The sequence below is a fragment of the Rousettus aegyptiacus genome, unplaced genomic scaffold (genome assembly GCF_014176215.1).
Source record: "Rousettus aegyptiacus isolate mRouAeg1 unplaced genomic scaffold, mRouAeg1.p scaffold_m13_p_6, whole genome shotgun sequence".
NCBI lineage: Eukaryota > Metazoa > Chordata > Mammalia > Chiroptera > Pteropodidae > Rousettus > Rousettus aegyptiacus.
In genome coordinates, this window is record NW_023416309.1 from 76651968 (window position 1) to 76669330 (window position 17363).

At 36.8% G+C, this 17363-nt stretch overlaps 1 protein-coding gene across 1 annotated transcript; it reads left to right on the plus strand.

Moving 5' to 3' along the window:
• The first annotated feature begins 5725 nt into the window (after window positions 1–5725).
• On the plus strand, window positions 5726–6676 carry LOC107507629 (olfactory receptor 1E5-like). The gene has a single exon (XM_016138736.2). The coding sequence runs from the start codon at window positions 5726–5728 to the stop codon at window positions 6674–6676; it is 951 nt and encodes a 316-aa protein (XP_015994222.2).
• The last annotated feature ends 10687 nt before the right edge of the window (window positions 6677–17363 follow it).

A 17363-nucleotide genomic window follows, 5' to 3' on the forward strand; every position in this document is an offset into this window, starting at 1 on the left:
ATATTATGAAAGCATATGTTTTCATGTAGAATATGGTACTGGTTCAAGAATAGGTCAGTAGACAATTTAAAGTACAAAAATAGGCTCCAGTACATAGAGAACTTAGTGATAAAGGTAGCATCTGAAATTGGTGGGGAAGAGAGACTATTTAATAATTTGGTGTTGGGACCACTGGGAAGCATCTAGAAAAACTTAGACTTAAATTTTATACTTATGTATTGAATATATTTTTCTTTCTGTAGTCCTATTTTATGTATTTAGTTTTTTCATCAATTTGGAAGTTGCTTTTGTATAGTTTAAAAGGTATAGGGGTTTAATTTTATTTTTATTTCCCAAATAGGTGGCTAATTATTTCAGCATCATCTCTTGAATAGTACATCATTTTCCTGTTGATTTGAAATACCATATTTATTATAAAATAAAACATACAAGCATGAGTCTATTTTTAAACTTAGTGATTGATTTCTTATGTATTTTTATAGATGTTTCCAGAAAATCTGTTTTTTAAAAAATCATGTTGGAGTTTTGATTAGGAGTGCATCAAACTTATAAATTACTCTAGGGAGAGTGGACATATTTATAACAGTAAAGCTTCCCATTAAGGAATGTGTCATATCTATTTAGATCTTGTGTCTTTTAGTAAAGTTTTATAAATTTGTTCATAAAAATCTTGCACATTTCGTGTGTGTGTGTGTGTGTGTGTGTGTGTATAAATTCTCACTTAATTCCCTATTTTCTTAGACCTGTCTTTCTGAAACATCTGTACTCTGGCCTTTCTACATCCTCTTCTTGTCCTCATTCTTTAGATCTCTTTTGCTCACCATTCTATGAATCAGTCAAGAGGAGGGGGTTATAGTCTCCAGCTTCAAAAACAAAGTGGAGGAATTTCTTGGAAGATAAATGAAAGGAGGATGTGGAGGATGATAGCAAGTTTTTTCTAGCTTACAGTTACTGCCTGTAGCAAGATTCAGTTGTGAAGCTAGAGGGGAGATATATCCAGAAAGACTGATGTAAACTCCTATAGAGTACAGTATATGCTTTGAACTGAGGACTCATATGTGGTGCTTTTTCCCCCAGACCCATCATTCAGAAGTTCGGAAATCAAGTGGTGGTTGCAGGACTGTCTTCTGCTATTAGTAGACCAAATGTACTCACAGAATTTTTGTTTCTCACCCTCACAAATTTGTGCTCTGCTGGTTAAGAGCTCGTATTTTCTGTCATAACCTGTGTTGCCTAAAAAGGTGAGGAAGAGAAAGTCTTATTTGCTAGTACTTTATTTGGGATTATTATCTCATAAAGAGAAGTGATGGATAGAGGGGGTAAAGAAGGCAGAAGTTGGAAAGCCGATACTGGGGTGGCTAATTGAATTGCCCATGACTAGGAGTGAATAAGCCTTGAAAGGCACCACAGGATCATTCACCTTAGTGAAAATGGGAAGCGTATATTCATCAGCTCCTAGCACCTATATTTAAGGGTTGGCCCATGGGTCAGTAACTCCCCTACACTTTCAGGTTGTGTGCATATGAGTGTTAAACCTGCTTCCCATGATGTTCCACTGCAGAGAATCAGAGAAACTCCATGGCAGGACACAGAAAGCAGGTAGAGCGAGCTGGAGGTAATGCAGTCAGATTGTATCTATGTGAAACTGGTTGAAGTCTGTTCAGAACTTGTTACTGTAGCTGTGGCTGGAATAAAAAATTATGTCTGAGAGAATCTAAACAAGAAGTTCACAAGAAGTCTCCAAGAGAAGAATACTACCAGCATTGCTCCAGTGGTTCTATTCAAATGGAATTTGAGATGGTCACTTGGCCTTTTTGGGCCCCTCAAACAACAGGCAAACAAAGGAGTTACCATACTATCTGGGCTAATCAATTCAAATTAACAGTAGAAAATTGGGTTTCTTTATACAATAAGGAAAGACCATGCTGGATACCCAAGAGATTCTTTGGGGATGCCACTTAGTAAGAGTTATTAGACAACTGTAGCAACCCAATAAAGGCAATAACACAGGATTCAGACTCCCAAGGAATGAAGATTGAATGTAAAAAAACCTATTCTGCCGAAGTGATGACAAATAGGTATAGAAGAGGTTGACATTAGCTATGGCCTTGTGATCAATTGCAGGGTAAGGAAGAGCAAAAAACGAGGTAATCTAACATGTATGGAGAGTAGTAGAGATAACAGTGGTGCCATTAAGTTTTTCCTAGAGCGGTAAGAAGCTAGATGTACCTCAATGGGTTGCAAATCTGGATTTCTTTACTGTCTTGGCCTGAGGAGGAATTGAACAAGATCTTGGAGAGTTTATTTGTTCCTCTTGCTCTTGTCTTTTCCATATATCTGCATGTGTTTGGGTCAAGAAATTGAATGCTTGTTAACTGCAGGCTTATCGCTCTCCTGGGATATGTTTATGGGGAATTGGGGTGTAGTGAGAGGTTCTGCCTCCTGGGAATCTTTCCAAAATATGTATCTTTCATGGTGGTACTCTGCTCAAAAACCCATGATGGCTTCCTGTTGCCCAGAGAATGAAGCCAACATTTGAAGATATTTTAGCCTATTCACAGTCTGGTCCCTGTTTACTTTTTACGGCTTGCCCAACCATCCTATTTTATCTTTTAAAATGTAGGTTCCAGCTCTAGAGGACTACTGTCAATTAAACAGGCAGTGTTTAAGCATCCATACATGAGCTTCTCTCCATTCCCACCTTCCCCCAAAGTATAGTCACGTGTGATCAGGACCTATAATCAGTCACTGCTTCTGGACTCCGAGCATTTGTCCTGAGAGGTTCTGGGTAATTATTTTGTCTTTAATGAGTTCCTTCAGGACCTAGACTCCTCTGGGATTCAGGGTCCATTAGGCCCAGGGAGGTGTAGAATGGGAGATGTGATAAGGGATGTTGCAGTCACAGGTGACAACTATAGAGGCTGTTACTTCATGTGCCTTAGTGAATAAAGCGGGGGGCAAGATTTCAAGCCAGGGTCCTGGAATCACCCTCAGACACACTGAATACGTTGGAACGAGGATGAGTGAGCTGGTCTCTTAGGGCTCTTCCAACTGGAGAGTCTCGTGTGATGTTCTGCAAGATAGTTTTTCAGGTATAATGACCTTTCTCTTTACCTCTCAGCCTCCAAGATTTCCCCAGATTCTGGAAATATTTTGACTGATGTTCACCAGTTAAATTAGTTTTTTTAAATGATATCTCTCGTAAGTATTATTATGTAATGTATCTCACAAAGTTGTATCATTTCAGGACGTCTCTGTGGGGGCAGGCGTTAATATAGAGGTTTTTAAACCTTCACAATATATTTGAATCACATAAGGATTTTTAAAATACTTAGGATGGGCTCTCCCTCTCCATAGATTCTGATTACATTTATTGGGGGAAGGTGCAGTAATCTATATTTTAAAATGTATTTTTTACTACTCTAAGTGTGGTCCACAGACCAGCAGAGTTGGCATCACCAAATGTAAAATTTGTGCTCATAAAGTGTAGAATTTTAGGCACCACAATAGACCAACTAATTCATAATCAGCATTTAACAGGATCCCTAGGTAGATCATATGTAAATTAAATTTTCAGAAGCACTGCCCTTTGTGATTCTTATGTGTAGTTCACACTGAGAACTACTGATTCACCAGGTTAGAAAATAAGAGGTATCATGGAGTAGCTGAAGCTCATGAGCTTGATCAGTGGCAGCATCTCCAAGTGCTGCCTCTCTGGTCTGTAATTCCTAATGAGACTCTTGACACCAGAATTGGGTCCTATTTGTTTCCCAGGGGAGAAAAAGTCTGAGAAATTGGTGCATGAAACGTCATTTGATGTTTTTCTCTGTTGCAAAACCAGCGCATTATGTTCAAGTATAAAAATTATTAATATGGCTCAATTAAACAGCATCAGCTGTTTAACCAAGAAGTTGGACTCAGTTACTTTTTTTTTTTTTTTAATGGAAGGAACTTCCTATATTCCCTAATGCTTCTCCTTAGCTTTCTTCATTAGCTCTGGGGCACACTCTGAGGTATGGATATCTGGAGAAGAACTGGAGCGAGGTCTCAAGGGTAGAAATTATCTTTATTCCTTCCGTTTTCCCCCAAATTATTAAACATCTCCATTAGGCTTAACTTTCATAGCCATATCACTGTATTTTGTGAATATCAACATAAGGAAAGAGTGACAGTGTGGCTATATATACCAGGTTGTCTAGGATAAAGAGCAATGTGGATGAGGTGGTGTAATATTTTCTATCAGTCCAAGGTCACATCCAGGATTCTGTCTGAAACCAGTGAGTTCTTGTTCTGAGGGGATTTAGTAGGAGTAGGTATTCTAACTTAACAGGAGTTTGCTGTCTTTAAAGTTGGAGGAATGCATGCCTCAGCCTGAAGCACAGCCAATAACTATGAAACATGGGCTACATCAAGGCACTGTGTCAGGTGGTGGCACTACTGCAGTTATGAGTAGACATGACCTTTTCTGCATGAAGTTTACAACCTGGTAGGAAAGGCAGCTGTAAACAAATAATCTCAATGGCACTGAGTGTTGTGGTACAAGCACAAGATCCTGTGGAAACATAGCAGTGGGTTCTCACCTGGTCTGGGGAGACAGGGAAGGTTTAGCTACATAACTGATATGGAGGATAATTAGGGGCAAGCTAGGTAAAGAAAAAGCAGAGGGAGGAAGGTGCTAAGCAAAAGGAACAGCAAGTAAGAAAAGCTGGAGGCAAGATTGTCACTTTTAAGTCCAGCATGGATGGATAGTGGGATGTGAGTGCAATTATGGAGTCAGATAAAGCTGTGGAGATAGGCAAGGATAAGATCATGAAGCACCTTTTGGAGTGAATTTTCCCTTGAAAGGAACTTTGCTTTTATCTAAGAACAATGAGAATTTATGAAGACTTCAGGGAGAATGATTATCACACTGAAAGAGGATGAGCATGGAAGCAGGGAGATAAATTAAGAGGCTGTTCTAATAGTATAGACAAGGTATGATATCAGCCTGGTTTCAAGGGTAGTGAGAGTTGTGATAGAACTAGGTGAAAGAGAAAGATAATTAAGTGGTAGAATTTGTAGGATTTGATAAATTGGATGTTGCTAGTACCAGGCGGGAATGAAAGAAAACTCAGGTTTAACTTGAGCCTGGGTTTCTTTTACTGAGATGTGAGAGACTTGGAAGAGTGGATTGGGCAAGGGACAGAGTGAGATCATGAGTTTCATTTGGGATATATTTAGCTGAAAATGCTTGTGCTACATGGGGCGATAATCACTAAGCAATTGATGATGCAGTACTGAAGGCGATAGAGTTTTGCCCATGAGGTCTATATATGGAGAATTATAAGAGAACAGTGTTTAAGGAAAGACCCAAGGGAACACCAATATATAACATACTGTTAGGGAAGAAACCAATCATAGTTACTGAGAATGAATGTCCAGGGAAGTATGCGGAGATCCAGTGTGATCACACAGTAGATAAGAGATGAGAGTGTTTTAGAAGGGAGGGAAGAGTCGATATTGTTACATGCTAATTAACAAAAAATGACAAAATAAGTCTGAAGGGGCTTGGAATTAGTGATGTGTTATATTTGTGGTTACAGAGTGTTGTTATGAGAGTGAAATAATAAGATTGAAATCAATTATTGTAGAACTAACAGACTATGCATTATAGAAAGATGTTCATTTTTATTTAGATTTTTTAATGGACACTGTTATTTTCTCCTAAAGGTATTGGTCACGGAACATGACAGGAAGAAATCAAACTGTCATCTCAGAGTTCTTCCTCCTAGGCCTGCCTATTGAGCCAGAGCAGCAAAACCTGTTCTATGCCCTGTTCCTGGCCATGTATCTTACCACTGTCCAGGGGAACCTCCTCATCATTGTCCTGATTCGCCTGGACTCCCACCTCCACATGCCCATGTATTTGTTTCTCAGCAATTTGTCTTTTTCTGACATCTGCTTCTCTTCTGTGACCATCCCCAAATTGTTGCACAACATGCAGAGCCAAGACTCATCCATCCCCTATGCAGGGTGCCTGACACAAATGTACTTCTTCCTGTTTTTTGCAGACTTGGAGAGCTTCCTCCTTGTGGCCATGGCCTATGACCGCTATGTGGCCATCTGCCTCCCCCTGCACTACACCGCCATCATGAGCCCCAAGCTCTGTCTCTCTCTGGTGGTGCTGTCGTGGGTGCTGACCACACTGCATGCCATGTTACACACTCTTCTCATGGCCAGATTGTATTTTTGTGCCAGCAGCGTGATTCCCCACTTTTTCTGTGATATGTCTGCTCTGCTGAAGCTGTCCTGCTCCGATACTCGAGTTAATGAGTTGGTGATTATTTTCATGGGAGGGCTCATTCTCGTCATCCCATTCCTCCTCATCATCATGTCCTATGCACGAATCGTGTCCTCCATCCTCAAGGTCCCTTCTGCTAGAGGTATCCGCAAGGCCTTCTCCACCTGTGGCTCCCACCTCTCTGTGGTGTCACTGTTCTACGGGACAGTTATTGGTCTCTATTTATGCCCATCAGCCGACAATTCTACTGTCAAGGAGACGGTCATGGCTGTGATGTACACTGTGGTGACGCCCATGCTGAACCCCTTCATCTACAGCCTGAGGAACAGAGACATGAAGGGGGCCCTGGGAAGAGTCTTTTTCAAAAAGAAGATCCCCTTCGCTGGTAAAGTTTGAGATTTTTGTATAATTTTATACAGTAAATGTATTGATATTATTACTATTGGGATATTAACCCGTACTTATTTTTTTCACTGTTAATCTTTCTGTTAAAGTTACATATTAATAATTGTCCAATAAGTAAAAGCAACAAAGTAGATATATGTAGTTGGACTCAGAAAGGGAATCTCAGTGACCTGCTAGCAAGGTCTTCCTCTTTGTTATTCCCAGGTTATCCTGAAAAAGGATCATTTAAAAACTTTTAATTGATCTTTGTGTCTCCAGTCGTTAAACAACTACTTGATCATATGTTATTTTTTAAACCCAGACACTGCTTTAAATAATACTGTGTCTTTCCAGATCAAACATCTCACTCTTGAGTTTACCTCTGCCAAGCTGGACTTTTCTTGTTAAACACAAATTCTTAACTTACTTTTTCCAGAGCAAGTGTTCACAAAATTCTGTCTCTTAACCTTTCTTCTCTGATTTATTTTCATATCTGCATTGTCTTTTGACCTAACCTGAACTGAAAGTGTACTTTCTTTCTCTTTTACTACAATAGTTTAGTTTGTCTTTACCTAGGAGCTAACTCATATCTGGGTCCTAAAAGTTACTCCTTCAGGTATGGAGAAGGAAGCCAGAGTCAAGTTAACAGTATCACTTTTTAAGGATGTCTTATTCTTGCTTAGTATTTTGGAATTTATCAACCAATTTTGTACCCATGATCTTAATCTACTCATGTGATGAATTCTACTCCCATGTGGAATCTTATCGCCATTTTAACTAAAATGTGTAATTTGATGGCTTTCCAAGGTCCCAGGTAGGTCAGTATTGAGCTTATTTAAGACCTCAGACTATCCAAATTTAAGATTTCATCTTTTAATTTCTCCTCACCTCAGAAATAAGAGGAACAGGCCTTCATTTTTCAATCTTAGCTCTATGTATGGCTCTGTATAGTTTTCCAATTTTGGTCCATTTGTTTTCTTATTCTCTCCTCTAAGTGATGGCATATAAACTCATAATTTTAATCCTCTCATGTTCTCTGCTTATATCCACATCATTGTCGCAGTTTAGACCTTTCTCCATTCTTAATTTTTATTTTCATCTTCATAGTAGACATCTTCACATATGTTCTATTAGCACTTCAATCTCTTACATGCAAAAAGTTGAACTCTGTATTTCCTCCAAGTTTGCTCTTTGTTTATATTCCATTTGTTTTAGCTTTATTGAAGTATAATTGATAAAAATTGCACACGTTTAATGTTTACATCTTGATGAGTTTGAACATATCATACACCCATGATATATCACAATGAAGATACTAAATATATGCATCACCTCCAAGAATTCCCTTGTAATCTTTGTGGTTTTTCTGTTTTTTCTTTTTGTCAGTAAGACACTTAACATGAGGTCTATTCTCTACCTATATTCGAGTGCATAGTTTTAGCTATAGGTGCTGGGTTTTATAGCAGATCTTTAGAACTTACTCATTTTACAGAACAGGAAAATTATACCTATTATAAAATGCTTTTATTTCCCCCCTCCTCCAACCCCCGACAAACCACCATTCTATTCTCTCCTATGAGTTTGACTCTTTTGATATCCTGTATAAGTGGAATCATATAGTATCCATTTTTCTGTAACTGGGTTATTTCACATCACATAATGTCCTCTAGGTTCATCCATGTTGTCACAAATGGTAGGATTACCTTTCTTTTTTTTTTTAAGTTTGTATATTACTTTATCGATTCATCTATTGAAGGACATTTGAGTTGTTTCCATATCTTGGTTGCTGCAAATAATGCTGCAATTAACATAGGGGTGCAGATATCTCTTTAAGGTATCATTTCATTTCCTTTGGATACATAGCCAATAGTGTATAATGGTCCCAATTTCTCCACGTCCTCTCCAACATTTGCTGTTTTTTCTTTCCGCTAAAAAGGTGTGAGGTGACATCTCATTATGGTTTAAATCTACCTTTCCTTGATGATTAGTGATCATGAGCATCTTTTTCCTATACCCAGAGGCCCTTTTAATATCTTCTCGGAGAAATATCTTTTCAAGTTCTTTGCTAATTTTTTATTGGCTTTTAAAAAAAATTTTGAGTTCTAGGAGGTTTTTATATATTTTGGTATTAACCCCTTTTCAGACCAATGGTTTGCAAATATTTTCTTTCATTCTATAGGATGCCTTTTCATGCCTGATTATTTCCTTGCTTGATTATTTCCTTTGCTGTGCAGAAGCTTTAGTTGTTTTTTTTTACTGCCTAGTTCACCTGGTCTTCCTAGGTGGTCTCCCATCCAAGGACTAAGCATAATGCTGCTTAGCTTCCAAGATCAGATGAGTTTGGGCATGTTCAGGGTGCCATGGCCGTAGACAGAAGCTTTAATTTTAAGTAGGGTTTATTCCTGCTTGATTATGTTGTATGATCCTTTTTATGTGCTGTTGAATTTTGTTCACTAATATTTTGTTTAGAATTTTGCATCTATATTCATTAGATATTAATCTATAGTTTTCTTTCTCGTAGTGTTCTTATCTGACTTTGGTATCCGGGTAATGCTGGCCTTGTAAAATGAGTTTGGTAGTGCTCCCTCCTCTTCAGTTTTTTGGAAGAGGTTGAGAAGAGTTGGCATTAATTTTTCTTGATATGTTTCTAAAAATCCACCAGTGAAACTATCTCATCCTGGTCTTTGCTTTGTTGGGAGGTATTTGGTTACTGATTAAATCCCCTTCCTCTTTATTGGTTTGTTTAGATTTTCTGTTTCTTCACGATTCATTCTTAGTAGGTTGTATGTTTGTAGGAATTTATTCGTTTCTTCTAGGTTATCTAATTTGTTGGCATATAATTGTTTTAGTAATCTCTTAACTCATTTCCCATTTGCCTGAATAATACTCTCCAGCAGCACTTGTGGCTGCAGTGTTTACCTTGTGATATAACTCGTGGATTACGGTCCTAACCTTACCCCTAAAGTTTGCCACAAAATATCTCACTTTTATTTATTATTTTCACATCTCTCTAGTATGTCAATAGACTTTGGGAACAAATAATATCATTCTATTTATAGCATTCTGTTTTTAGTAGTGGTATTTCCATTTATAAAACATAATAATTCTCGATCGCTGAAAATGTAAAATCCTAGAAAATGTAGCATTCCTATGTGCAATGCTAACATCGTTCTCAAACAGTTATTGGCCAAAGATTCATTTGATGAATCCAATTTATGTGTACATTTCTTTTTTGCATTAGGGTTATAGACAAGTTCTATTTAGAAATAACTCTAAGAACAGGTTTTATATTTTATTTTCATATTAAAAACCAGTCAGATTTGGTTCAGCCTCAAAGAGCGTGTTTATGTAAAATTAAATTAATGATGGCAGTGAGCTGCATCTATTTTCTAAATGGGAAATGGGTTAAGATTCTCTGTATTTCTGTGATGTCAGTTTAATTTCTTCTCATTTGTTTCTGATTTAATTTATTGTCTTCTATTTTCCGTAGTTAATCTAACTAGAAAATTGGCAATTTTGTTTCTCTTTTCAAAGAACTACCTCTTAGTTTCATTAATCTTTTCTGTTGCTTTCTGGCTCTATTTCATTTATTTCTGTTCTGATCAGTGTTGTGTCCTTATTTGTGCTCACTTTGGATCTAGTTTGTTTATTATGTGAGGTACGTTCCCCCTACACCCACTTTCTTGAGAGTTTTTATTAAAAATAGATGTTGAATTTTTTTGTGTCAAATGCTTTTTCTGCATCTATTGAGATGATCATATGATTTTTATCCTTGACTTTGTTCCTGTGATATATCATGTTGATTGATTTATGGATGTTGAACCATCCTTGTATCCCTGTAATAAATCCCACTTGATCATGGTGTATAATCCTTTTAAGGTATTGTTGAATTTGGTTTGCTAATATTTTGTTGAGAATTTTTACATATATGTTGATGAGGGGTATTGGCCTGTAATTTTTTTCTTTTTTCTTTTTTGTTGTGTCTTTGATTGATTTTGGTAACAGGATAATGCTGGCCTTATAGAATGAGTTTGGAAGTGTTCCTTCTTTTTCGTGTTTTTTTTTTTTTTTTTTTTTGTAGTAGTAGTAGTAGTTTGAGAAGCATGGGTATTAATTCTTCTTTAAATGTTTGGTAGAATTCACCTGTGAAGTCTTCTGGTCTTGGACTTTTGTTTATTGATAGTGATACATATATACAACGGAGTATTACTCAGCCATAAGAAGAGGTGAAATACAGCCATTTGCAACAACATGGATGGACCTCAAGACAATCACGCTAAGCAAAATAAGCCAGACTGAAAAAGAAGAAAATCACATGATATTACTTATAGATGGGATATAAACCTAAAAGCAACAAATGAACAGGACAAACAGAGACTCATGGACATGGACAATGGACTAGTGGTTACCAGAGGGTAGGGTGTGTGAGAGAAGGGGTGAGGTAGATGGGGTAAAGGGGGTCAACTATGGGAGGGTAGAGGAAGGGTGAATTGAGTAAAGGGAATCAAATATATGGTAGCTGAAGGAAACTGGACTTTGGGTGGTAATCGCACAAAAGAATATATAGATGTCAAATTATAGTACACCTGAAAATTATATAATTGTACTAACCAATGTTACCTCAATAAACAATAAGAAAAATACAAAAATAAAGAAACAGGTCTTAGTTTTATTGATATTTTCTGTTGTTTTTCAGTCTCTATTTTATTTCCTTCTACTTTCTTTTGTTGTTGTTGTTGTTGTTGTTATTTTTCTAGCTGATTTAAGTGTAAACTTAGATTGTTTATTTGGGATTTTTTGTTTCTTGAGATAGGTTTGTATCACTATGAATTTTCTTCTTAGAATTACTTTTGTAGCTTCCCATAGATTTTGGAAAATTATGTTTACATTTCATTTCACTCGATGTAGTTTTTGATTTCCTGTCTGATTTTCTCTTGATCCATTGGTTGTTTAGTACTTAGGTATTTAGTTTCTATGTGTTTGGGCTTTTTCCATTTTTCTTCTTGTAGTCAATTTCTACTTTCATACCGTTGTGGTTGGAAAAGATGTTTGATATGATTTCAATCTTCTTGAATTTATTGAGACTTGTTTTGTGGCCTAATATGTAATCTATCCTGGAGAATGTTCCATGTGCATTTAAAAAGAAGGTATATAAAGCATTTTTTGGATGAAATGTTCTGTAAATCTCTATTAAGTCCATCTTGTCTAATGTGATGTTTAAGGCTGTTGTTTCCTTATTGATTTTCTGTCTATGGATGTAAGTGGGGATATTAAAGTCTCTTGCTATTATTGTATTATTATCAATTTTTCCATTTATATCTGTTAATATTTGCTTTATATACTTAGGTCCTCCTATGTTGAGTGCATAGATATTTACAATTGTTATATCCTGTTCTTAGGTTGCCCTCTTTATCATTATGTGATGCACTTATTTGTCTCTTTTTAAAGTCTTTGTTTTAAAATCTGGTTTGTCTGATATCTAAGCTGACTGTTGCTACCCAGCTTTATTTTTATTCCTATTTTCATGAGATATATTTTCCCATTCCTTTCCTTGTAATCTGTGTGTAGCTTTCAATCTGAAACAAGTCTCTTATAGGCAGCACATAGATGGATCTTGTTTTTTATCCATTCAACCACCCCATGGTTCGGGTTACAATTTGGTTGAGGTTACATTTAAAGTAGTTATTGATAGTTAAGTGCTTATTGCCATATTGTTAATTGTTTTTTGGTTGTTTTTGTAGTTCTTTTTCCCTTTCTTCTCTTGATATGTTCCCTTGTAGTTTGCTGGTTTTCTTTAGGGTTTTGTTTGGGTTTCTTTCTCTTTATTTTTTTGTGTATCTTTTATAGGTTTTTGGTTTGTTGTAACCATGATGTTTCATTTATATCAATGTATATGTATAGCAGCTTCTATTTGAAGCTGATAGGCGTTTAAGTTCAAATGCACTCTAAAAACACTACGTACTTACTTCCCCTTCCATACTTTATGTTTTTGATATCATATTTTAGATATTTTTGTTTTGTGTATCCCCTAACTACTAATTGTAGTTATAGTTGATTTTGCTACTTTTGTCTTTTAACCTTCATATTAGCTTTTTAAGTGGCTGATTTTCTGTGTTTACTATACATTTGCCTTTATCACTGATATTTATCTTTCATAAATTTTATTATTTCTTGTTATGATCTTTTCTGCATAAAGAAAACCCTTTAATATCTTTTGTAAAGCTAGGGTAGTGGTGATGAACTCCTTTAGTTTTTGCTTGTCTGGGAAACTTGATCTTCCCTTCAATTCTTATGATATCCTTGTTGGGTAGAGTATTCTAGATTATTGGTTTCTTTCTTTCAGGACATTAAATATATCCTGCCATTCCCTTCTGGCCTGTAAAGTTTCTGTTGAGAAATCAGCCCAATAGCCTTATGGGGGGTTCCCTTATATGTGACAAGTTGTTTTCTTCTTCTTGTCTTCAAGATTATCTCTTTACCGTTAACTTTTGCCATTTTAATTACAATATGTCTTGGTGTGAGTCTCTTTGGGTTCACCTTGTTTGGAACTCTCTGTGCTTCCTGGATGTGAGTCCCTATTTCCTTCCTCAGGTTAGGAATGTTTTCACCATTATTTCTTAAAATAAACTTTGTGTTCTTTTTTCTGTCTCTTCTCCTTTGGAGATCCCTATAATGTAATTATTAGTGCTATTGATGTTGTCCCAGAGATCTTTTAAACTAGCCTCATTTTTAAAAATTAAATTTATTAAGATGATATCAGTTAATAAAATTATGTAGATTTCAAGTGTAAAATTTAATAATGTCATATGTATATTGCAATGTGTGTCCATCACCCAAAGTTAAATTTCCTTCTGTCACCACATATTTGACCCTTTTACCTCATTTTTGAAAATTCTGTTTACTTTTTACTATTTTGGTTGGATGATTTTCACAAATCTTTCTTCCAGGTTGCTAATCCATTTTTGTGTGTGTGTGCATGTTATCTAATCTGCTGTTGATTCCTTCTAGTGTATTTTTCATTTCAGTTATTGTATTATGCTCTGATTGGTTCTTTATTAAATTTTCTAACTCTGTTGAAGTTTTCATGGAGTTTCTCCATTTTACTCTCAAGTTTTGTGAGCATCCTTATGATGATTAATTTGAATTCTTTTTAGAAATATTACTTATCTCCATTTCACTTTTTTTCTGTATTTTTTTCTCGTTTCTTCATTTGGAACATATTTTTATGTCTTTTCATTTTGTTTGACTCTCTGTGTTCGTGTCTTTGAATTAGATGAAATAGCATATCTCCCAATCTTGAAAAAGTGACCTTGTCTAGAAGTGACCTCTATATAGACTGTGTATGCCAGGTGACTTTCTGGGCTGGCTGTAGCTGGGGTGAGTTCATGTGGCATCTGGGGCATTGGCTATCTGGGTCTGGACTGAGCTCCAGGTGGAGAGGCCTTATGCACATGCATACATAGCAGTGTCTTGGCTGCTTGGCTGCCCAGGGCCAAGTGGGCTTAGGGCAGTGTGTCCAGGAACATGCTGTGGTGGACTTGCAGGTTACCCAGAGCTTCTGGATAGAGTTCTTGCCCACACTATCTAGGTGGAGAGGGAATGTAAACAATGACACTCATCAGATCCCACAGATCCTGGAGAGTTTCTGTGGTCTCAACTTTCTTTATGTGGTCTCGTTTGTTGTACAGAAGCTGGTCAATCAGCCCTCAGTTGTCTCTCAGAAGGAATTACTCTATATGTAGGTGTATGTGTATATTCAATGTGTTTGTGGGAGGAGGCAAGTTCACCATCCTCCTACACCACCATCTAGAACCCACCTCAAAAAACCCCACACACTTTAAAGTACCATTTACAGTATCACCAAACCATTAAATACATAAGTATGAATCTTACACAATATATGTAGAGATTTATACCTTGGAAATCACAAAATACTGATTAAAGGAACCATAGAGACCTAAAGAAATATATAGGAATAACATGTGCACGGATTGGAAGACTCAATATTGTTAAGATGTGGACTCTTCGGAAACTCATCTAGAGGTTCAATAGAATTCAAATCAAAATTACAAAAGGATTTTTGAAGGTACAAGTTGACATTTTAATTGTAAAATTTATGCATTGAGACAAAAAACTATGAAAGCAAATTTGAGGAGTTTGGAGAAACATGGCAGAGTGAAAGACAGCCTCAGATCTCTCTCTATCCTTGAAACAACAATAAACTGAACATCTAAAATTCAACATTAAAACACCCAAACTGCACACCAACACGTCTGAGCATGGGATCAGTGCATAAGAGCTACTACATGTCAGAACCCAAGTGTTGGGCAGTGCAATGGGAGAAATAAATAAGCTGCCTCACATAGCCACCAGAGCTACCTGTAGGAGGAGGGGGAGAGGAGAAGGTGCAGCGAGTTCCCTGAACAGCCCTGCCTGGGAGTGCTGTGAGTTCCACATGGCCAGCAGCAGGGCCCAGTCATCAGGACAAAAAGCAGAGAAATGGGGATGGCAGAGAAATAACAGTTGATTTTTATCAGCCGTGGTTGTAAAACTGAGGCTGAGCCTCAGACCCCAACCCCCAACCTGCAGGGCCCCTCAACTTATATCCACAGAGCCCAGGGGAATCTTAGCAAACACTACCGAAATTGTCGCTTACACTGACAGGGACTGAAACAGAGTAGTGAGCATTATTTAACATCTCTAAGGGGGAAAAAAAGGCATTATTAAGGCTCTCTATAAAGCAGGAATCCAAGAGGCTTAGACGCCACCTATTGGAAACCAAAAGAAAAGTATCTTCTTTGCAACAGGCTAAACAGAGACCTTTATATAATAAATCTTCTTTCGGGGTCGGGGGGTTGGGGAGCGGGGAGCAGAACACACTTTCATTAATGCCCAGGTGGATAAGTAGTCCATTAAACACAATGACAACCAAGGTGACAAGGCATCTCAGAAAGAAACAGAAAAATCTCCAGAAAATAAGCTTACCGGTATAGAAATATTTGACTTAAGTGACAGAGAATTCAGTATGGAACTTCTGAAAAAACTCAGTGAGTTCCAACACGGGTCATATCAACAATTTCATGAATTGAAAAAACAACTAGAGGAGCAGAGTAAGGATATTGAAAGCCTCGAAAAGAATGGAATAGAACTTCTGGAGATAAAAAAACACCTGCAAGAGCTGAAAAATGAAATAGCAAGCTTGAGACATAGAGTGACCAAATGGAGGAAAGAGTTAGTGATATCGAAGACAGAAGTCTAGAAATAAATCAGAAGGAAGAAGAGAGAAACTGAATGAAAAATAATGAAAGATAAGTATAAGAACTAGTTGATACCATCAGGAGAGGAAACATAAGAATAATGGGCATTGGTAACTAGAAAGCACTTTCAGACAAATAGTGGACAAGAATTTCCCAAATCTAAGCAATGAGCTGGAGCTTGGAATTTAAGAAGTCAGCAGAACACCCAATTATCTCAACCTAAAAAGGCCTTCCCCAAGACACACAGTATTAAAGTTATCATACATCAATGACAAAGACAGAAATCTCAGGGCAGCCAGGGAAAAGAAGATGGTTACTTATAAAGAAAAACCGTTAGATTATCATCAGACTTCTCAGTACAAACTTTACAAGCCAGAAAGGAGTGGAATCAAATATTTAAACTATTAAGTGAAAAGAATAATGTATCCAGCTAAGCTCTCCTTTAGATACGAAGGAGAAATAAAGGTCTTTCCAGACATACAAATTGAGGGAATTCTCCTCTACGAGACCTGCACTACAGGAAATACTGAAAGGGGTCAGCTCAACTAAAACAAAATGACAAAATAATAATAATAATGATAATTTGGAGTAAGGTGACTGTCAGGCAAATAGAAGCAGAGGAATGCAACTCTTACTAAGAACAGGGCATTATAAGCTTAAATTATAAGAAGAGAATTGCAATAGCAAGATAGAAATGAATGTTCAGCATACATAAGGACAAATTGAGACAACAACAACTGAAAAGGGGAGGATTCAAAGATCCAAATTCACAAAGGGGAATGGAGATCAGGCATGTGCAGAAAAATATGGATGACTGTATATATGTGTGTGTGTGTGTGTGTGTGTGTGTACATATATATAATTTACATATTCATAATGGTAACCACACAAAAAAGATTCAGAACTGAAGTATATAACACAAAACAATAAGAACCAGAAGGAAAACCCTCAAAAGCCAACCAAAATAAGGAAAGCAGAAACATAAGGACAAGGAAGCAATGGAAACACCAAGCTACCGGAAAGCAAAAGATAAAATGGCTATAAGATGATCTCATATTTCAATAATTGGCCTAAATGTAAATGGACTAAACTCACAATAAAAAGACACAGAGTTGCAGAATGGATCAAAAAACAACCCCCAATCATATGCTGCCTCCAGGAGACACAGCTCAGCTCCAAAGACAAATATACACTCAAAGTGAAAGGGTCATAAATGATATTTCAAGCAAATGGAATTCTGAGAAAAGCAGGAGTAGCAGTACTAATATCAGATGAAATAGACTTCAAAATAAAAAAAGGTAAAGAAATACTGAGGGACACTTCATAATGATAAAGGGAATCATGTATCAAGAAAATATAACACTTAATAATATCTATGCTCTGAATCAGGGATCCCCAAAATATATAAATAAATTACTAACAGAACTTAAGGGAGAAACAGA